Source organism: Rhinoraja longicauda, chromosome 40 (genome assembly GCF_053455715.1).
Source record: "Rhinoraja longicauda isolate Sanriku21f chromosome 40, sRhiLon1.1, whole genome shotgun sequence".
Lineage (NCBI taxonomy): Eukaryota > Metazoa > Chordata > Chondrichthyes > Rajiformes > Arhynchobatidae > Rhinoraja > Rhinoraja longicauda.
The window spans coordinates 3,838,934-3,862,222 of record NC_135992.1 but is presented as its reverse complement, the minus strand read 5'-3'; the positions used below and the strand labels follow the sequence as shown (position 1 = coordinate 3,862,222).

Genomic DNA, 23,289 nt, shown 5'->3' with positions numbered 1-23,289 from the left:
CCCATCTGCTCCATTCCTCCAATTTGACAACATTAAAAAAATCATCCAGGCATTCATTTCCTCCCGCCTAGACTACTGCAACTCCCTATACACTGGGATCAACCAATCATCCCTGTCCCACCTGCAATTGGTCCAAAACGCCGCAGTGAGACTCCTGACGGGTGCCTGTGAAAGGGACATCACCCCGATTCTGGCCTCTCTCCACTGGCTCCCAGTACAGTACAGAATCAACGTCAAGCTCCTCCTATTCACATACAAAGCCCTAAACGGGCTTGCCCCCCCCCCCCCCCATATCAAAAATCTTCTAACCCACCACTCTATCTCCAGGTCCCTCAGGTCGGCCGACTTGGGGCTACTGACTATCCCGCGGTCTAGGCTTAAGCTCAGGGGTGACCGCGCTTTTGCGGTTGCAGCTCCTAGACTGTGGAACAGCATCCCTCTCCCCATCAGAACTGCCCCCTCCATCCACCCCTTTAAGTCCAGGCTCAAAACCTATTTCTACTCCCTAGCGTTTGAGGCCCTCTGAGGGGCGCTGTGAACTGTTTATGTATGTGCTGTTATGTTTGTGTGCCATTGTATGTTCGTTTCTTGGTACCTGAAGTGATGTACAGCACTTTGGTCAATGTGGGTTGTTTTTAAATGTGCTATACAAATAAAATAGACTTGACTTGACTTGCCTCCTCTTCTCCCCTCTCCCATCGGGCCAAAAGGTACAGAAGTGTGGAAACGCACACCTCCAGATTCAGGGAATGTTTCTTCCCGGCTGTTATCAGGCAACTGAACCATCCTAACACAAACACAGCAGTGCTTCGCTATCATCTACCCCTCATTGGAGACCTCCGGACTATCCTTGATGGGGCTTTACTGGTTTTATCTTGCACCAAAGGTTATTCACGTTTTACCCTTTACCATGTATCTGTGCACTGTGGATAGCTCGATTGTTATCATGTAATTCCACTGACTGGTTATCATGCAACAAAAAGCTTTTCACTGTACCTCGATACATGTGGCAATACACTAGACTCAAACTCCTCACCTGAATCCACCCATCATTCATTCCTTCCCCACCCCTTCCCCTCCCCTCCCCGCTCTCCTCCTCACCTCTCTCTCAACCCTTCCCCTCCCCTCTCCTCCTCACCTCTCTCTCAACCCTTCCCCTCCCCCCCTTCCCCTCACCCTTCCCCTCCCCGCTCTCCCCCTCACTCCTCTCTCTACCATTCCCCTCCCGTCCCCTTCCCCTCACCCCTCTCCCTCCCCCCCTCTCTCAACCCTACCCCTCCTCTCTCTCCCCTTCCCCTCAGCCCCCCCCCTCTCTACCAGCTCTCTCCTACTCCACCAGTCTGAAGAAGGGTCCTGACCCAAAGCACCATCTGTGAATGTTCCCCCACAGATGGTGCCTGACCTACTGAGATCCCCCAGCACTTTCTTTTTGTGCTCAGGACCCTAGTGATAGCAGATCCTCTTTGATCTGTCATTTTCACACCTTACCCTTTCATATCTTTGTGTCTCTCAAAGACACTCAGCCTGAAGAAGGGTCTCAACCCGAAACGTCACCCGTTCCTTTTTTCCACAGATGCCGCCTGACCCGCTGAGTTACTCCAACATTATGTGTCTATCTTTTAAAGGTGATCATCGGTTCACCTGAGGGCAGAGTTACAGCTGATAATTGATTGATGTATCTCAGGCTGTTGTGGTTTATAATTAATATTCCTGAAGGGAAAACCCAGCGGGTCATGTTACACTTTGAAATTAATCCTCGCTGGAGGCGTAGAGTTTGTACTCAAATTACCCACAAGTGGTGCGTTTACATTACAAATTTATTCAGGTCCACCACTAATTTTCCAGCAACCGGTGAAAAGGACTGGGTGTGGTTTTAGGTCGAAACCTTTCTTCAAACTCGACCCGAAACGTCACCTATTCCTTCTCTTATCGAAACATATAAGATTATTAAGGGGTTGGACACGTTATTAAGGGGTTGGACACGTTGGCTGCTATGCAACCTCCGTTAGGCGAACACACTCCGTTAGCCGACACTGTCCCGGCCGACAGCTTTTTTCAGCTTCAGGTTTTCCCCTCAGGAGTATTAATTATAAACCACAACAGCCTGAAATACATCAATCAATTATAAGCTGTAACTCTGCCCTCGGGTGAACCGATGATCAACTTTAAAAGATAGACACAAAATGCTGGAGTAACTCAGCGGGTCAGGCGGCATCTGTGGAAAAAAAGGAATAGGTGACGTTTTCGGGTCAAGACCCTTCTTCAGGCTGAGCCTGGGGAGAGGGAGACACAGAGATATGGAAGGGCAAGGTGTGAAAATGACAGATCAGAGGATCAAAGCTATCAATAGGCACCTGAGTGCTGGAGGATCTCAGTGGGTCAGGCAGTATCTGTGGAGGAAGGATATTCTTGTTATTGAAAAATCACCAAATCCACCCAAAACTTCATCCTCAACATTGATGGTCTCCCAGTATCCACCTCACCTCACATCCGGAATCTTGGAATCATCTTTGATCAAACCCTCTCCTTCGACAAACACATCAAACACATCACAAAGACAGCCTTCTTCCACCTCAAAAACATTGCCCGTCTCCGTCCATCCCTCTCCTCCACAGCTGCAGAAACCCTCATCCACACCTTCATCACCTCCCGTCTGGACTACTGCAACAGCCTCCTCTATGGCGCACCCTCAAAAATCATCAGTAAACTTCAATACATTCAAAACTCCGCTGCCCGTCTACTCACCCACACCCCGATCCGTGACCATATCACCCCTGTCCTTTATAAACTCCACTGGCTCCCCATCCCCCAGAGAATCCAGTACAAAATCCTCCTCATAACCTACAAAGCCCTCCATAACCTGGCCCCATCCTACCTGACCGACCTCCTCCACAGGCACACTCCCACCTGCACCCTCCGCTCTGCTGCTGCCAATCTCCTATCCCCCCACATCCGGACCAAACTCAGATCCTGGGGGGACAGGGCTTTCTCCATCGCTGCTCCCACCCTATGGAACTCACTACCCCAAACCGTCAGAGACTCCTCACTCACCACATTCAAAACATCACTGAAGTCTCACCTGTTCAGTACTGCCTTCAACCACTGAAGGTCACCTCACCTTCTGTCTCCTTTCTCTGTTCGTTTATTTATTTACTTATTTATCTATTTATTCATTTCCCTATGTTCTCTAAATCTCTGTAAAGCGTCTTTGAGTATATGAAAAGCGCTATGTAGTGGCCTGGCGGAGGCCAGAGAAAAGGCAAGATGCCAGGCAGTGTTTAGTTAGATTCTTTATTAGGCTGTGAGCTGGTGCCCACAGCGTAGTTCTCCTAGGGATGATCCACGCCTTCCCTTGGTCTGGCTTTTAACCCCTTTCACCTGTCCGTCACGTAACGAGGGGGCTGACCCGAGGAGTGGCCTGATCCGCCACAGGACCCCCCCCAAGAACCGTTTAATAAATTTTTAAAAATGCATTATTATTGAGGGCGTGCAGCGTAGGTTTACTAGGTTAATTCCCGGAATGGCGGGACTGTCGTATGTTGAAAGACTGGAGCGGCTAGGCTTGTATACACTGGAATTTAGAAGGATGAGAGGAGATCTTATCGAAACGTATAAGATTATTAAGGGGTTGGACACGTTAGAGGCAGGAAACATGTTCCCAATGTTGGGGGAGTCCAGAACAAGGGCCCACAGTTTAAGAATAAGGGGTAGGCCATTTAGAACTGAGATGAGGAAAAACTTTTTCAGTCAGAGAGTTGTGAATCTGTGGAATTCTCTGCCTCAGAAGGCAGTGGAGGCCAATTATCTGAATGCATTCACGAGAGAGCTAGATAGAGCTCTTAAGGATAACGGAGTCAGGGGGTATGGGGAGAAGGCAGGAACGGGGTACTGATTGAGAATGATCAGCCATGATCATATTGAATGGTGGTGCTGGCTCGATGGGCTGAATGGCGTCCTCCTGCACCTATTGTCTATTGACAGATGATGTTTGGTCAGGACCCTTCAACGGAGGTTGCGTAGCAACCCGCCTCCCGGGCGGCAGCCATTGGTGGAGCGGGAGCACGTGGCCGCTGGCTGGGCGAGGTCACGTGGGGCGCGGGGCGGTGACGTCACCGTGTCCCGTATTTGGGAGCAAAGACACTAAAGGAGCAAGATGAACCACTCCGTCCAAATCGGCTATGCTGAAGTGAGCTGAATGTCCGCCATTTTAGTAAGCAAAACCCGCCGTTCGCTCTGCCTCTCGCAGTGTAATCAGTGTTTTTGGGGGGGAACAGTATGTGTGATGATCCCATTAAAATGCAGAATATATCTCATCTATCAATTCAAAGATTTTTTGTTATTTTTCTTATTTAAACGTGTCTGCACGTTTCTGCCTACTAAAATGGCGCCGTGACGCGCTACGGTTTTAAAAGCAAAGATACTAGAGGAGCAAGATGAACCACTCCGTCGAAATCGCCTGTACTGAAGTGCGGTCCGCAAAGGCCGCCATTTTAGTAAGCAAAACCCGCCGTTCGCTCTGCCTCTCGCAGTGTAATCAGTGTTTTGGGGGAACAGTGTATGTGATGATACCATTAAAAATACAGAATATATCTCATCTAACAGTTCACAGATTTTTGTTATTTTTTCTTATTTAAACGTGTCTGCAGGTTTCTGCCTACTAAAATGGCGCCGTGACGCGCTACGGGTTTTTAAGCAAAGATACTAGAGGACCAAGATGAACCACTCAACCCTAAAAACCGTGGCGCGTCACGGCGCCATTTTAGTAGGCAGAAACCTGCAGACACGTTTAAATAAGAAAAAATAACAAAAATCTGTGAGTTGATAGATGAGATATATTCTGTATTTTTAATGGTATTATCATATATACTGTTCCCCCAAAACACTGATTACGCTGCGGGAGGCAGAGCGAACCGGTGGGGTTTGCTTACTAAAATGGCGGACTCTTTGCTAAAATGGCGGACGTCCCGCTCCTTTGCGGACTGCACTTCAGTATTGGCGGTTTCGACGGAGCGGTCCATCTTGCTCCTCTAGTGTCTTTGTTTGGGAGTGAGGTAGTTGGCGCCCCTTGCCCTCTCTTTGCCGCCCGCGTTGATCCATGGCGGGGGCGCGGTTGAGCGCTGGCGGAGCCGCTACTCACGGTGGAGGATCAGGAGAGTCCCGTGACCGATGAAGGGCTGGGAGTGCGCGGTCCCCATGCAGACGTACAGGCCGCTGTCGTTGTCGCCTCTGGTCGGCAGCTCCCACTTGACCTCCCCCTTGGGCGCGATGGAGATGTGCGACGTGCTGAGCAGGTTGTCCGGCTCGTCCCGGGACAGCTGCATGAAGAGCGGCCCGTCCAGCAGCGGCACCGACTTGTTGTTGCTCTCACACTGGTACTCGCAGCGCAGCGTCGTCGGCTCCATCGCCACCGCCACCACCACCAGCGGCTGCTGCACTTGGCACTGGACCGCTGGCTCAACTACAACAGGGCAGGGGGACACGGCGTTAGACAGTCAGAGAGAGTGTGGGGGGGGGGGGGGGGAGTGTGACAGAAGGAGAGGGAGGGGGGGAGAGAGAGAGTGGGGGGGGGGGGGAGAGAGAGAGTGGGGGGGGGGGGGAGAGAGAGAGAGAGTGGGGGGGGGGGGAGAGAGTGGGGGGGGGGAGGGGAGAGAGTGGGGGGGGGGGGGGGAGAGAGAGAGTGGGGGGGGGGGGGAGAGAGAGAGTGGGGGGGGGGGGGGAGAGAGTGGGGGGGGGGGGAGGGGAGAGAGTGGGGGGGGGGGAGAGAGTGGGGGGGGAGAGAGTGGGTGGGGGGGGGGGAGAGAGTGGGTGGGGGGGGGGGAGAGAGTGGGTGGGGGGGGGGAGAGAGTGGGGGGGGAGGGGAGGGGAGAGAGGGGGGGGAGGGGAGAGAGTGGGTGGGGGGGGGAGTGTGGGGGGGGAGAGAGTGTGGGGGGGAGGGGAGAGTGAGGGGGGGAGGGGAGAGTGAGGGGGGGAGGGGAGAGAGTGAGTGGGGGAGAGAGACAGAGTGAGTGGGGGGGAGAGGGAGTGGGGGAGAGGGAGTGGGGGTAGAGAGGAGGGGGGAGAGAGAGAAAGAGAGAGTGGGGGAGAGAGAGGGGGAGAGAGAGAGAGAGTGGGGGGGGGAAGAGAGAGTGGGGTAGAGAGAGGGAGTGGGGGAAAGAGAGGGAGTGGGGGAAAGAGAGGGAGTGGGGGAAAGAGAGAGTGGGGGGTCAGACAAAGGGTCAAACACAGAGAGGGGGGTCAGACAGTGGGGGAGAGGGAGAGAGAGTGAGGAGAAATAAAGTGGGGGAGAGAAAGAGGGTCAATCAGAGAGAGGGGGTTCAGACACAGAATGGGGGAGAAATAAACTGGGAGAGAGAGGGGACAGAGAGCGAGAGAGAGGGGGCAGAGAGAGGGAGAAATAGAGTTGGGGGAGAAATAGATTAGGGCAGAGAGATTGGGGTGGAGAGATAGTGGTGGGGGGAGACAAAGTGGGGAGAGAGAGGGTCACAGAGAGAGATTAGTTTAGTTTATTGTCAAGTGTATCACAGTGTAAAGCTTTTTTGTTGCGTGTTAACCAGTCAGCGACATGATTATAATCGAACCGTCCACAGTGTGTAGATAGATGTAGGATAAAGGGAATACTGTTTAACACAACATGTCAGATTAAAGATAGTCTGATGGTCTCCGATGTGGTAGATGGGAGTCAGGACCGCTCGCTAGTTGTTGATAGGAAGGTTCAGTTAAGGAGAATTCGAGGAGAGAGAGAGAGAGAGAGTGTCAGAGACAGTCAGATGGAGAGTGAGAGTCAGAGAGAGTGTCAGAGAGAGAGATACACACAGAGTATCAGACGGAGAGTCAGAGAGGGAGTGTCGGGGGCAGACAGACAGAGATGGAGAGAGAGAGAGAGAGAGAGGCAACACCTCAGCTTACAACCGGTTGAATTTTCCAATTTTAGGTAACTGCATAAACCCTCTCCCTTCTTCCCCCATTCTAACCCCCACCCCCTTTCCTCCTTCCACCCCACATGGACTCGCGCCTATTTCTCCTTTTCCACCTACATTCCTTCCTCTAGCTTCACGATTTGCAACTCTTCAATCCTCTTGTCTCTAACCTTCTGTTTTTTCATCTCTGGCCTTTGTCCAACCATCTGCCCATCAAACCCCCCACACCCCTCATCTAAACCAAACTGTCACCCCCATGTTTAGTCCAGACCCTCCCCTCTTCTGCCTTTCTTTCATCCCCCCCGCAATGTCTGAAGAAAGGTCCCGATCCAAAACATCACCTATCTATGTTCTCTGTAGATACTGCATGACCCCCTGTTCCAGCACTTTGTGTCTTTTTTTTGTATCCAGCATCGGCAGTTCCTTGTTTCTACTATCAGAGAGTCGGAGAGAGCGGGTCAGAGGGGGTGGGTCAGAGAGAGAGGGAGCGAGAGAGAGAGTGTGTGTCAGAGAGAGGGAGAGAGAGAGAAAGTCAGAGAGAGTGTGTCAGATAGAAAGTCAGAGAGAGAGAGTCAGAGAGCGAGAGAGGGTCAGAGAGTGAGAGAGAGAGAGAGCGACTGAGAGGGGGTCAAAGAGAGAGGGGTCAGAGAGAGAGGGCATTAGAGACTGAGGGTCAGAGAGAGAGAGTTTCAGAGAGAGTCTTAAAGAAGGGTCTACCGAAGATAGACACAAAAGTGCTGGAGTAACTCAGTGGGTCAGGCAGCATCTCTGGAGAGAAGGAATGGGTGACGTTTCGGGTCGAGACCTGTCTTCAGACTGAGAGTCAGGGGAGAGGGAGTCGAGAGATATGGAAGGGTAAGGTGTGAAAACGACAGATCAAAGCAGATGCTGGTAAGGGAGTGTCGAATGGCTCATTGTTGTGAGAGGGGAAGGTGAAAATGACACTAAACAAGCAGCAATATGTAATCAGGAGGACAGTGAAACTAGTCGGAGAACTAGTATGGGGGAGGGATGGCGAGAGAGGAAATGCAAGGGTTACTTGAGGTTAGAGAAATCAGTATTCATACCGCTGGGTCACAAGGGCATCATGATCAGCACAGACATTGTGGGCTGAAGGGCCTGTTCTATGTTCCCCCTTTCTTCAGTCTCAGGTTTAATGGGTCAGTCACCGGCATCCGTGCCCTGGGGCTGTCGAGACGCTCAGGTGATCGTGTCCCCCTCCCCACAGGTCCTCACCCTTCACTGATAAACATAGAAATTAGGTACAGGAGCAGGCCATTCGGCCCTTCGAGCCAGCACCACTATTCAATGTGATCATGGCTGATCATTCTCAATCAGTACCCCGTTCCTGCCTTCTCCCCATACCCCCTGACTCCGCTATCCTTAAGAGCTCTATCTAGTTCTCTCTTGAATGCATTCAGAGAATTGGCCTCCACTGCCTTCTGAGGCAGTGAATTCCACAGATTTACAACTCTCTGACTGAAAATGTTTTTCCTCATCTCCGTTCTAAATGGTCTAACCCTTATTCTTAAACTGTGGCCCCTGGTTCTGGACTCCCCCAACATTGGGAACATGTTTCCTGCCTCTAACGTGTCCAACCCCTTAATAATCTTATGTTTCGATAAGATTCCCTCTCATCTTTCTATATTCCAGTGTATACAAGCCTAGCCGCTCCGGTCTTTCAACAGGCCCACCTAGTCCGCAACGACCACCGATCCCTAATACACGCTAGGGACAATTTACATTTATACCAAGCCAATTAACTTACAAACTTGTACGTCTTTGGAGTGTGGGAGGAAACCGAAGATCTCTGAGAAAACCCACGCAGGTCACGGGGAAGAACGTACAAACTCTGTGCAGACGGCACCCGTAGTCGGGATCGACAGCGCTGCAAGTGCTGTAAGGCAGCAACTCTACCGCTGTGGCACTGTGCCGCAACTCTGTCTTCAATACATCCAGCACCCGTAATTGGCCTCCATTGCCTTCTGTGGCAGGGAATTCCACAGATTCACAACTCTCAGGGTGAAGACCACAGATTCACAACTCTCAGGGCGAAGACCCTTGCCCCTCGGTCTGTGTATCGCTGTGGCCTGGGTCACACCCCTACCCCAGGGAGACCGGAGACAGAGTCCTGGCAATGCTCACAATCACTATGCCGTTCGTCCAAGGGTCCAGTCCTACCTTGCCGGATGTAAAGGAAGAGACCGATCAGGATTGTCCCGGACGGGGACATTCTTCTGCTCTCTCTCTCTCTCCCCGCTCACTTTGTCGGGAATTCAAAGCAGGAAGTCTGTCGCTTGCTCAAGTTCCTCTTGTGGCTTTTGTGTTAGTAATAGGTCGAGCTAAAGTTGAGCAACATCCCCTTCTCATCATGTGATTGTCAGTAGAATGGTCCCATCCTCAGCCCACCGGCCTTGCGTCCCTTCCTATGACTTTACTGGCTTTACCTCGCACTAAACGGCCCGGTGGCGCAGCGGTAGAACTGCTGCCTCACAGCGCCAGAGACCCGGATTCAATCCTGACTACGGGTGCTGTCTGTACGGAGTTTGTACGTTCTCCCCGTGACCCGCGTGGGTTTTCTCCAGGAGCTCCGGTTTCCTCCCACACTCCAAAGACGTACAGGCTTGTAGGTTAATTGGCTTGGTATAATTCTAAACTGTCCCTAGTCTGTGTAAGATAGTACTCGTGTATGGGGATTGCTGGTTGGCATAGACTCGGTGGGCCAAAGGGCCTGTTTCTGCACTGTACCTCTAAACTAAACTAAACATTATCCCCTTATCTTGTATCTGTACACTGTGGATGGCTCGGCTGTGATCATGGGTAGGAAAGAACTCCAGGTGCTGGTTTAAATCGAAGGTAGACACAAAATGCCGGAGTAACTCAGCGGGTCAGGCAGCATCTCTGGAGAGAAGGAATGGGGGGATGTTTCGGGTCGAGACCCTTCTTCAGACTGAACATCCAGAAACGTCACCCATTCCTTCTCTCCAGAGACGCTGCCTGTCCCTCTGAGTTACTCCAGCATTTTGTGATCTACCTTCGATTGTAATCACGTGTTGTCTATCCGCTCCCTGGGTTAGCACGCAACAAAAGCTTTTCATTCTGCCTCGGTACACATGACAATAAACTAAACTGAACTGATTCGGTCACCACAGATTAGCTATAACGTGGTGGGAATTGAGGAACAATATGTATATTGTGCTGGCAGAATTAGCTATAATGTGATTTTGCTGGGGAACTAAAGAACCATAAAAGTTATTTTGGAAATTGAGAAGCAGAAGAAGAAAAACTGTCCAGCAAACCAAAATATCTAAGGGAGAAAACTGTTTCCATGTAACCTCCGTGCAGTAATCGGACACCATTGTCTCTTAATATCAGTTTCACCATGGGAGGCCATGGAGATTGACAATGATTGCTTCCATGGTCACTAGTACAATGATACTCTGTTAAACAATGTACCACACAGCATTTAGTTTTTTTTTAATGCAGTAACAAAAATAAACTTACAGTTTAAGTGCAGGTCAGGCAGCATCTCTGGAGAACATGGACGGATGACTTTTCGGGTCGAGGCCCGACTTCAGCCTGTCCCTTTACAGCGGGACCCTCCGTAAGATTCAGAAATCGTCCACTTGCTTCCCTGATCCAGACCATCAGTAAATATTGAGAACAGCGGGGACTCCAGCACAGCCCTGCACGTTCCCTGCCCGCCACCCTGTGAATGACTGCTTGACCTACTGCCGCTCTTCCACCAATATCCCTTTACATAGAGTGACACACCGTGGAAACAGGCCTTTCGGCCCAACTTGCCCACACCGGCCAACATGTCCCAGCTGCACTAGTCCAACCTGCCCGTGTTTGGTCCATATCCCTCCAAAACCTGTCCTGTCCATGTACCTGTCTTAACTGTTTCTTAAATGTTGGAATAGTCCCAGCCTCAACTACCTCTTCTGGCAGCTTGTTCCACGCACCCACCACCCTTTGTGTGAAAATGTTACCCCTCAGATTCCTTTTAAATATTTTCCCCTTCACCTTGAACCTATGTGCTCTGGTCTTCAATTCACCGACTCTGGGCAAGAGACTCAATGGGCAATAGGTGCAGGAGTAGGCCATTCGGCCCTTCGAGCCAGCACCGCCATTCAATGTGATCATGGCTGATCATTCACAATCAGTACCCCGTTCCTGCCCTCTCCCCCATACCCCCTGACTCCGCTATGATTAAGAGCTCTAAACTCTCTCTTGAAAGCATCCAGAGAATTGGCCTCCACTGCCTTTTGAGGCAGAGAATGCCACAGATTTACAACTCTCTTGAGTGAAACAGTTTTTCCTCATCTCCGTCCTAAATGGCCTAACCCTTATTCTTAAACTGTGGCCCCTGGTTCTGGACTCCCCCCAACATCGGGAACATGTTTCCTGCCTCTAGTGTGTCCAATCCCTTAATAATCTTATATGTTTCAATATGGCTGTGCATCTAACCGATCTATTCCGTGTGTTTGACCATGGAGCTTTATACCACTGCGGCTAACAAAAGAACATAATTGTGCACAAATGCAGCTTAATACACACACACACATGCAATGGCCTTCCCAGCTGTTAGCAGGCAACTGAACCCTCCTACCGCCAACTAGAGAGAGGTCCTGACCTACCATCTACCTCACTGGAGACCCTCGGACTATCTTGAATCGGATTTTACTGGACTTTTTCTGGCACCAAACATTATTGCCTTTCTCCTGTATCTGCACACTGTGGATGCATTGATTGTAATCATGTATAGTCTCGATAAGAAAATAACTGCAGATGCTGGTACAAATCGAAGGTATTTATTCACAAAATGCTGGAGTAACTCAGCAGGCCAGGCAGCATCTCAGGAGAGAAGGAATGGGTGACATTTCGGGTCGAGACCCTTCTTCAGACTGATGTCGGGGGCAGGCAAAGGAAGGATATAGGTGGAGACAGGAAGATAGAGGGAGATCTGGGAAGGAAGAGAGGGACAGAGGAACTATCTAAAGTTGGAGAAGTCGATGTTCATACCACTGGGCTGCAAGCTGCCCAGGCAAAATATGAGGTGCTGTTCCTCCAATTTCCGGTGGGCCTCACTATGGCACTGGAGGAGGCCCATGACAGAAAGGTCAGACTGGGAATGGGAGGGGGAGTTGAAGTGCTCGGCCACCGGGAGATCAGTTTGGCCAACGCGGACCGAGTGCAGGTGTTGAGCGAAGCGATCGCCGAGCCTGCGCTTGGTTTCGCCGATGTAAATAAGTTGACATCTGGAGCAGCGGATGCAATAGATGAGGTTGGAGGAGGTGCAGGTGAACCTCTGTCTCACCTGGAAAGACTGGGACGCCGATGTAAATAAGTTGACATCCCAAACAGTCTTTCCAGGCGAGACAGAGGTTCACCTGCACCTCCAACCTCATCTATTGCATCTGCTGCTCTAGATGCATCGCCGACCCATAGTGCTGTATGTGGTCAGCCACACTTATTCATCTGTAGTACCACTAACCTATGCGCTCAGACTGAAGGTTAGGCCCAGATAGTTCATCAGGGATAGGAGTAGAATTAGGCCTTTCGGCCCATCAAGTCTATTCCGCCATTCATTCATGGCTGATCTATCTCTTCCTCCTAACCCGATTCCCCTGCCTACTCCCCATAACATAGAAACATAGAAAATAGGTGGGGGAGGAGGCCATTTGGCCCTTTGAGCCAGCACCGCCATTCATTGTGAGCATGGCGGATCTTCCACAATCAGAGAATTCCGCAAATTCACAACTCTCTGGGTGAATAAAACCTCTGACACCCGTACTAATGAAGAATCTATCTTTGTCTGCCTTAAATATGTCCACTGACGGCCTCCACAGCTTTCTGTGGCAAAGAATTCCACAGATTCACCACTCTCTGACCAAAGAAATTCCTCCTCCTCCTTAAAAGAACATCCTGAGGTTATGACCTCTAGTCCAAGACTCCCACTAGTGGAAACATCCTCTCCGTATCCACTCTGTCCAAACCTTTCACGATTGTATGTTTCAATGAGGTCCCCCCTCATTCTACTAAACTCCAGCGAGTACAGGCCCAGTGCCGACAAACGCTCGTCATATCTTAACCTCTAAAGTCTAAAGAATAAATTAATATTATTAAATCTGAAAACGGACTTTAATTGTTGCCAGTATGAATTTTTGAAAAATTCTATATTATCTATGTGCATTGCATTTACAGGCCAACTATGCTGCCGCAAATAAGAATTCCATTGTTCTGTTGTTACACATGATAATTAAACATCCTTCACTCGTCAATGTGATCATGGCTGATCATTCTCAATCAGTACCCCGTTCCTGCCTTCTCCCCATACCCCCTCACTCCGCTATCCTTAAGAGCTCTATCTAGCTCTCTCTTGAATGCATTCAGAGAATTGGCCTCCACTGCCTTCTGAGGCAGAGAATTCCACAGATTCACAACTGAATGAAAAAGTTTTTCCTCATCTCCGTTCTAAATGGCCTACCCCTTATTCTTCAACTGTGGCCCCTGGTTCTGGACTCCCCCAACATTGGGAACGTGTTTCCTGCCTCTAACGTGTCCAACCCCTTAATAATCTTATACGTTTCGATAAGATCTCCTCTCATCCTTCTAAATTCCAGTGTATACAAGCCTAGTCGCTCCAGTCTTTCAACATATGATAGTCCCGCCATTCCGGGAATTAACCTAGTAAACCTACGCTGCACGCCCTCAATAGCAAGAATGACCTCTGAGGAGTTTGCACATACTAATTAAGAATCAAGTTTTGATGTCCACTTGCCCACTATCAGTTTGGCCAAATTCCCATGAGTTCCAGCCTCACTGTCCTTAGTCACCCTACTAAGTTTCTTCTCCATGGATTGTCACCTTGTGGTGGTGGAGAAGCTTGTGTGGGTCCTGAGATCCTGAGAGCGATGTCATCTGGAGCCACGCTCCTGGTAGGGTCACCCAATCTATCCTTGTCTTTACTTTTATTTATAATGAATAATCTCTTGCTATCGACTTTGCTGCTGTAACGCTGTAAATTTCCCCGGTGTGGGACAAATAAAGGTATATATATATATAGTGTAAGAAAATAACTGCAGATGCTGGTACAAATCGAAGGTATTTATTCACAAAATGCAGGAGTAACCCAGCAGGTCAGGAGAGAAGGATATTATATATATATATATATATATATATATGGCAATACGGTCGAGGGGGAGGTCCCTGACAAAGAGCAATCCAACCGAAGACCTCAACGGTGGAACAGGCGGAGGGAGGATGATGGCTGACTTTAGTGGAGCGTCACAACGGCTGGGAAGGCGGATGGATGAAGGCCGCAGCAGAAAAGGGTCCCCGGTCATCTTGGACTCCACGCCACTGGATCCTGACCCAGATCTGTCAAGGACCGTGTGGTGGCTGTCTGTGCACCAATCTCCCCACGTTAGACAGTCAAGCACGCATCCTAAATAAGGACAGTCATACTTGCTTCGAGTAACCGCCAATGATGACTCCCCCTGTCCACCAACTTATTGCCAATCCAAGCCAGTATTCATCCCACGCTCAAAACGCATTTCTGCACACTCATCTTTTCTGTGGGACGTTATCAAAGGCTGTCTGAAATTCCAAGCACCCCAATCCCCCACCGTCCTAAAATGTTGGAAGATCACGGCCAACTGTTTCCATGACGGTCGCAATGTCAAGTCAAGTTTATATGTCACATACACATACAAGATGTGCAGTGAAATGGAAGGTCACCCACAGTCCAGCACAAAAGAGCAATAAAAATAAGCAATTTTACACACAATCACACACCAACACAAAAGAAAAGACACATCCATCACAATGAGTCACCTCCTCCCAGTGATGGAAGGCCAGAATGTCTTTTCTCTTCCCCTGCCGTCATCTCCCGCGGTCAGGCTGTTAAACTGGATCGACTAGGCTTGTTTACACTGGAATTTAGAAGGATGAGAGGAGATCTTATCGAAACGTATAAGATTACTAAGGGGTTGGACACGTTAGAGGCAGGAAACATGTTCCCAATGTTGGGGGAGTCCAGAACCAGGAGCCACAGTTTAAGAATAAGGGGTAGGCCATTTAAAACTGAGATGAGGAAAAACTTTTTCAGTCAGAGAGTTGTAAATCTGTGGAATTCTCTGCCTCAGAAGGCAGTGGAGGCCAGTTGTCTGAATGCATTCAAGAGAGAGCTAGATAGAGCTCTTAAGGATAGCGGAGTCAGGGGGTATGGGGAGAAGGGAGGAACGGGGTACTGATTGAGAATGAGCAGCCATGATCACATTGAATGGCGGTGCTGGCTCAAAGGGCCGAATGGCCTCCTCCTGCATCTTGTCCATTGTCTTAAAGTTGCCACGTCACATAGAGTGCCCCTCTATGATTCAATACTTTATTGTCACATGTACCTAGGAACAGTGAAATGTTCTGTTTTGCCTACAACCCGGTAAAATCATACAGCAGACCTCACCTGGGCAGTGCACAAGTGGACCCAAAATGCTGGAGTAACTCAGTGGGTCGGGCAGCATCCCTGGAGAGAAGGAATGGGTGACGTTTCTGGCCGAGCGAGACCCTTCTTCAGACTGAATCGGTTCTTTGTTGCCCATTCCTTCTCTCCCGAGATGCTGCCTGACCCGCTGAGTTACTCCAGCATTTTGTGTCTGCCTTCCATTGAAACCAACATCTGCAGGGTTTTTTCCCAGTACACAAGTGTCATGTTTCTGGCGCCAACAAAGTTCCAAAAAAAACACAACAGTTTTATCTTCTGCTCGCAGCAGCAAACCAGGGAAAATTTACTTTTACCAAAGCCAATTAGCCAACAAATTAGTCCCTCTACTGGTGACTCTTGGCGGAGTAATTCTTTTTGTGCACAACCCGCAGGCATTGCCACTTTCATTTCACTGCACATCGTGTATGTGTATGTGACAAATAAATTTGACTTGACTTGACTTGACTTGAGTGGGTCCAGCTCGCTTGCTGGCTGCTGCCTCACAGCACCAGAGACCCGGGTTCGATCCTAAGGGTGTGGTCTGTACAGAGTTTGTATGTTCTCCCTGTGACCTGCGTGGGCTTTCTCCAGCTGCACTGGTTTCCTCTCACTCTAAAGACATACAGGTTTTTGCAGATGCTGCCTATCCTGCTGAGTTACTCCAGCGTAGAGTTGCTGCCTTGCAGCACCAGAAACCCGGGTTCAATCCTGACTACAGGAGTTTGTACGTTCTCCCTGTGACCGTGTGGGTTTTCTCCGGGTGCTCCGGTTTCCTCCCATATTCCAAAGTCGTACAGGTTTGTAGGCTAATTGGCTTGGGTTTGTATACTTGGCATAAGTGTATGTTGTCCTCAGTGTGTGTAGGCTTGTGTTAATGTGCGGGGATCACTGGTCGGCGCGGACCTGATGGGCCGAAGGGCCTGTTTCCGTGCTGTATCTCTGAACTAAACTGTTTCAATCAATGCAACTGTGTGGTTAATGCTCACGTCCCAGACTTGGCACTGGGCCCCACCGTTTGCTCTAAGAGCTACATCTAACTCTCTTGAATACATACATCCAGTGAATTGGCCTCCACTGCCTTCTGTGGCAGAGAATTCCACAGATTCACAACTCTCTGGATGAAAAAGTTTTTCCTCTTCTCAGTCCTAAATGGCCAACCCCTTATTCTTAAACTGTGACCCCTGCTTCTGGACTCCCCCAACATCAGGAAAATGTTTCCTGCATCTACCCTGTCCAATCCCTTAAGACTTCTATGTTTCTATAAGATCCCCTCTCGTCCTTCTAAATTCCAGTGAATATAAGCCCAGTCGATCCATTGTTTCATTAAACATGCCAAGTGGGAGAGGAACATGCTCAGCATTGAAAGCCTGGTCTGCCTTTGTGGTGGAAATACCTTGATTAAATCATCTGGGACTAAACAGTTACTTAGATAAATAAATGGAAACGATTTGTTTAACAGCGTTTGGCGTCCAGCAAACCCTTGCTTTCACGGACCTCTTTATAACGGATTTCAGTTATAGTGGACGGACCAGTTAGGGCGGTCACGGTGACACAGCGGTAGAGTTGCTGCCTTACAGTGAATGCAGCGCTGGAGGCCCGGGTTCCATCCCGACTACGGGTGCTGTCTGTACGGAGTTTGTACGTTCTCCCCGTGACCTGCGTGGGTTTTCTCCGAGATCTTCGGATTCCTCCCACACTCCAAAGACGTACAGGTTTGTAGGTTAATTGGCTTGGTAAATGTAAAAATTGTCCCTCGTGTGTGTAGGATAGTGTTAATGTGCAGGGATCGCTGGTCAGTGCGACCCGGTGGACCGAAGGGCCTGTTTCCGCGCTGTGTCTCTACATGAAACTAAAATACACCAAGACCTGTCGACCTTCGCTGCTGGGCCCACTCCCTCCCCGGCCACTGCAACTCAGCCGATCCTCGCCTCGCCCTCAAGCAACTCACCTGGATTCCAGGCCCAGCTCCCCACCGAGAATCTGAAGAAGGGTCTCCATCCGAAAACAGAGACGTTGCCTGACATGCTGCGCTACTCCAGCACCTTGTATTCTTTCGTGTACTCACCTCATCCCGACTGCGGACGGTTCAACAGCCCCGACCGCGGGTGAACAAAGAGGAAGATGGTTGAACTTTATTACCTTCCATCACAGTGAGGAATGTGGAATGGATGTTTATGTTCAATTTTATTTTATGTGGCCGTGTGTCTTGTTGCTTTTCACTTAGTATGGCTGTATGGTGACTCAAATTTCACTGTAACTTAATTGGTACATGTGACAATAAATTGATCTTGAAATCATCTGTAGCTTTTTGTTTCTACTACATACAATGTAATTGGCAGGCGTCTGCGTACTCTGACAAGATGCGAGCCAAGTGGTGGAAGATGCATATGCACAGATTGAAGCGTAAAAGACGAAAGCTGAGGCAGAGGTCCAGGTGAACTGCTGCTGCTGATGATGATGCAGTGCTGATCAGACTAGGTCTGAAGAAGGGTCTCGACCCGAAACGTCACCCATTCCTTCTCTCCTGAGATGCTGCCTGACCCGCTGAGTTACTCCAGCATTTTGTGAATAAATACCTTCGATTTGTTCCAGCATCTGCAGTTATTGTCTTAGACTATGTTGAATCTTCCTTGGCAAATGGACTCTGGACATTACTGCTTATAATTGATCAACATTGTAACAACTAAGATCAACAATTTATGTAGACGTTTTGGATGCAGGTCATGAAAGATCCAGAACATTTGGACTGTTGTAGTACTGTGCCATGATGTATATTAGTTACCAAATAAAGTGTAAACTAGTAAAAAAAAAAACATACAATGTTAATACCCTACTTGGTTATAATGGAGTAGGTTATAGTGGGAAATTGGCAAAAACAGCCACCATTACTCCCTCCCTCCCTCCCCCACACACATGGTCCGTTATAATGAGGATTTACTGTAATGCTTGGTGTTAGAATAACACTGTCCAAGTCCACCGAAAACCATAGAGTTGTAGGCGTAGCCCAAGTCCGTGACACAGACCAGACTTCCCACCAATGGTTCCATCTACACTTCACACTGCCTCAGAAAAGCAGCCGACATAATCAAAGACTTGTCCCGCCCGCTCTCATTCCTCCTTCTCCCTGCTCTCGTCCGGCAGAAAGTTGAAAGTCCACGCCATCAGACGGAGAGAGGAACAGCTTCTTTCCCTCGGTTATCAGGCTTCTGAACACTCCTTCCAAAAATTAGGTGCTGTCCAATTCACCTCGACCCCATTGGCGGCACTGGACTCTGTCTCTGGAACTGATGCAAGAGATCGTCAATGCAGAGATCCATGATGGCACCAATGACTTGGATGAAGGGATTAAAAGTACCATTAGCAAATTTGCAGATGATACAAAGCTGGGTGGTGGTGTGAACTGTGAGGAAGATGCTATGAGGTTGCAGGGTGACTTGGACAGGTTGTGTGAGTGGGCGGATGCATGGCAGCTACAGTTTAATGTGGATAAGTGTGAGGTTATCCACTTTGGCGGTAAGAATAGGAAGGCAGAGTATTATCTGAATGGTGTCAAGTTAGGAACAGGGGACGTACAACGAGATCTGGGTGTCCAAGTGCATCAGTCACTGAAAGGAAGCATGCAGGTACAGCAGGCAGTGAAGAAAGCCAATGGAATGTTGGCCTTCATAACAAGAGGAGTTGAGTATAGGAGCAAAGAGGTCCTTCTGCAGTTGTACAGGGCCCTAGTGAGACCGCACCTGGAGTACTGTGTGCAGTTTTGGTCTCCAAATTTGAGGAAGGATATTATTGCTATTGAGGGCGTGCAGCGTAGGTTTACCAGGTTAATTCCCGGAATGGCGGGACTGTTGTATGTTGAAAGACTGGATCGACTAGGCTTGTATACACTGGAATTTAGAAGGATGAGAGGAGATCTTATCGAAACGTATAAGATTATTAAGGGGTTGGACACGTTAGAGGCAGGAAACATGTTCCCAATGTTGAGGGAGTCCAGAACAAGGGGCCACAGTTTAAGAATAAGGGGTAGGCCATTTAGAACTGAGATGAGGAAAAACTTTTTCAGTCAGAGAGTTGTAAATCTGTGGAATTCTCTGCCTCAGAAGGCAGTGGAGGCCAATTCTCTGAATGCATTCAAGAGAGAGCTAGATAGAGCTCTTAAGGATAGCGGAGTCAGGGGGTATGGGGAGAAGGCAGGAACGGGGTACTGATTGAGAATGATCAGCCATGATCACATTGAATGGTGGTGCTGGCTCGAAGGGCCGAATGGCCTACTCCTGCACCTCTTGTCTATTGTCAAAGCCAGACGATCCTTTGTGTGGTCATCACAGAAGTGGACCTGCAATCACGCCCTTTATCAAGGACCTGTATACAGTGGATGGCTCAATCGCTTGTCCAGGTTATAAATTCTCTTGTTTCTTACCCTAAGGGATTTGCACCTGTCTAAACTAATATTTTCCTCTTTCCATCTTCCACATCGCCGCTGAGTTCACCACAGCGAGGTTTAAAGAACTCAATAGTCAGATGGCAAATAATAGCTAAGGCTCCCAGCAGCCCTGTGAGGTGAACAGCAGTGTAGGTGCTGGTGAACTGGCTTGGCTGGTTCTCTGCCGGCCGTTTGCTGTTGTGCGTCTTTTTTAATTAAAAAAATAACAGAAATACAGCGTGGAAACAGGCCCTTCGTCCCACTGAATCCACGCTTGCCCCGTACATTAACACTATCCTACACACACCAGGGACAATTTACTATTTTACCAAGCTAGTTAACCTGTACGTCTTCAGAGTGTGGAAGGAAAACGGAGCACCCGGAGAAAACCCACGCAGGTCATGGGAAGAATGTACAAACTCCTTCCAGCTGCGCCCGCAGTCAGGATCGAACCCGGGTCTCTGGCGCTGTGAGGCAGCAACTCTACTGTTGTGCCCCGTCTTGTAGCAAAGGGCTTGAGGTACTGAAAGCATGCCCTGTAAGCCCTCACCTAATACTTCTGCTTTTTAATTTAGTTTTGTCTAGACAGTGCGGTAAACAGGCCCTTTGGTCCACCAAGTTCGTGCCGCCCAGTGATCCCCGTACACTAGCACTATCCTACACACACTAGGGACAATTTACAATTTTACCAAAGCCAATTAACCTACAAACTCCAACCTACAAGCTCTCGAATCGGTGATTTGTTAAAACTTCAGGACAATTTATTTGTTTCATATCATCTCACAAACTCCAGGATGCCTCATGTTTTTGTAAACAATCTTTTCAACTTGGTATTGGTATATTATTGTCACTTGAAAATCTTTCTCTCTACTAACCTTTACTAGGTTAATTCCCGGAATGGCGGGACTGTCATATGTTGAAAGACTGGAGCGACTAGGCTTGTATACACTGGAATTTAGAAGGATGGGAGGGGATCTTATCGAAACATATAAGATTATTAAGGGGTTGGATACGTTAGAGGCAGGAAACATGTTCCCAATGTTGGGGGAGTCCAGAACCAGGGGCCACAGTTTAAGAATAAGGCGTAGGCCATTTAGAATGGAGATGAGGAAAAACCTTTTCAGTCAGAGTTGTAAATCTGTGGAATTCTCTGCCTCAGAAGGCAGTGGAAGCCAGTTCTCTGAATGCATTCAAGAGAGACCTAGATAGAGCTCTTAAGGATAGCGGAGTCAGGGGGTATGGGGAGAAGGCAGGAACGGGGTACTGATTGAGATTGATCAGCGATGATCACATTGAATGGCGGTGCTGGCTCGAAGGGTCGAATGGCCTCCTCCTGCACCTATTGTCTATTGTCTACCCAGTCAAATCACATCGTACACGAGTATAATCAAGCCATACAATAAGACATGGTAGCAGAAGTAGATCATTCGGCCTATCTAGTCTGCTCCGCCATTTGATCATGGGTGATTATTTCTCTACCCCATTGTCCTGCCTTCTCCCCGTAACCTTGTACAACCTTACTAATGAACAACCTATAAATCTTCACTTTCCATTGGCATCACACATTGTACTAAAAAAACAGAATGCAGAATATACACTGATGAGCCAAAACATGTCATCATGGGCACTCTGACCGGTGTGCATTTACGCAGCCCCATACGCAGCAGGGTGCGATGCACTGTGTGTTGTGACACATTCCTCCCGTGGCCACCATTAACATTTTCTGTGACTTGTGCCACAGTCGACCTTCTGTCGGTTCGGACCAGACGGGATAGCCTTCGTTGCCCTCGCGCATCGATGAGCCTTGGGCGCCCAACACCCTGTCTGTCGCCGGTTTGTGGTTTGTCCCTCCTCGGACCACTGTCGGTAGGTACTCACCACTGCTGACCGGGAGCACCCCACAAGCCTTGCCGTTTCAGAGATGCTCTGACCCAGTCGTCTGGCCATAACAATTTGGCCCTTGTCAAAGTCGCTCAGGTCTTTACTGCTGCCCATTTCTCCTGCATCCAACACATCAACTTCAAGAACTGACTGTTCACTTGCTGCCTAATATATCCCACCCCTTGACAGGTGCCATTGTAACAAGATAATCAATGTTATTCACTTCGCCTGCCAGTGGTCATAATGTTTTGGCTGATCGGTGCAGTATTACAGTGTTAGTTACTGCCCTCCCTCCACAGCTGTCACACTATATTCTGAACTGATCTTTCCTTTCTTTTGGCACTACCTTTTATGCACACGTACGATTTGATTGTACCTATGTATGGTATTATCTGAAGGTAGACGTAAAGTGCTGGAGTAACTCAGCGGGTCAGGCAGCATCTCTGGAGAAAAGGAATGGGTGATGTTTCAGGTCGAGATCCTTCTTCAGACTGAGAGTCAGATGAGAGGTAAACTAGAGGTATGAAAAGGTGCAGAACAAATCAGAGCCAGCACCAATGGCCAACGAAAGGCGGAGCCCACAATGGTCCATTGTTGGCTGTGGAGGTGGTGATAACGAAAGGCTACAAACAGTAAAACGAGTAGGACGACTAGGGTGGGGGAGGGATGGAGACAGAGGGAATGCAAGGGTTACTTGAAATGAGACAAATCAGTATAAGAAAATAACTGCAGATGCTGGTACAAATCGATTTATTCACAAAATGCTGGAGCAACTCAGCAGGTCAGGCAGCATCTCGGGAGAGAAGGAATGGGTGACGTTTCGGGTCGAGACCCTTCTTGAAGAAGGGTCTCGACCCGAAACGTCACCCATTCCTTCTCTCCCGAGATGCTGCCTGACCTGCTGAGTTGCTCCAGCATTTTGTGAATAAATCGATTTGTACCAGCATCTGCAGTTATTTTCTTATACTGATTTGTCTCATTTCAAGTAACCCTTGCATTCCCTTGCGACCCGAAACGTCACCCATTCCTTCTCTCCCGAGATGCTGCCTGACCTGCTGAGTTACTCCAGCATTTTGTGAATAAATGAGACAAATCAGATTGGGTTGTAAGCTGCCCAAGCGAAATGTGAGGTGCTGTTCCTCCAATTTGCATGTAGCCTCACTCTGACATTGGAGGAGGCCCAGGACAGAAAGGTCAGTGTGGGAATGGGAAGGGGAGTTAAAGTGTTTGGCAACTGGGAGATCGCGTAGGCCAAGGCGGATAGAGCGTTGGTGGTCAGCAAAACAAATCGTCCAGTCTGCACTTGTATAGGAGTCCACATCGAGAACGACGGATACAGTAGATGAGGTTGGAGGAGGTGCAAGTCTGGCTGGATAGCATGGAAAACAACATTTTTCACACATGCCAATAATAAACAAATATCAACACGGGAGGGACTGAGGAGCGGGGGGGGGGGGTAGAGGCATAGTCTGGATGTGACTGCCGATACCAAAGAGAGTGACGGATGCCATTGCATTGCTTGCTACTTACTGTCACTCCACTTTAGAGATGAACCCTGGTTTTAGTGGGATCACTCCGGCACAATA

The 23,289-nt window shown here is 49.0% G+C and overlaps 1 protein-coding gene across 1 annotated transcript in view; it reads right to left on the bottom strand.

Moving 5' to 3' along the window:
* f8a (coagulation factor VIII associated) overlaps positions 1–9,169 on the bottom strand; it is a 43,611-nt gene extending 34,442 nt beyond the window's left edge. Inside the window, exons 1-2 of the mRNA XM_078430448.1 lie at positions 9,099–9,169; positions 5,138–5,458 (exon numbers count right to left, since the gene is read on the bottom strand). Of these exons, the coding sequence (XP_078286574.1) occupies positions 5,138–5,458; positions 9,099–9,150 (373 nt within the window). The 5' untranslated portion in view covers positions 9,151–9,169. The remainder of the gene's footprint in view (positions 1–5,137; positions 5,459–9,098) is intronic.
* Positions 9,170–23,289: the final 14,120 nt, after the last annotated feature.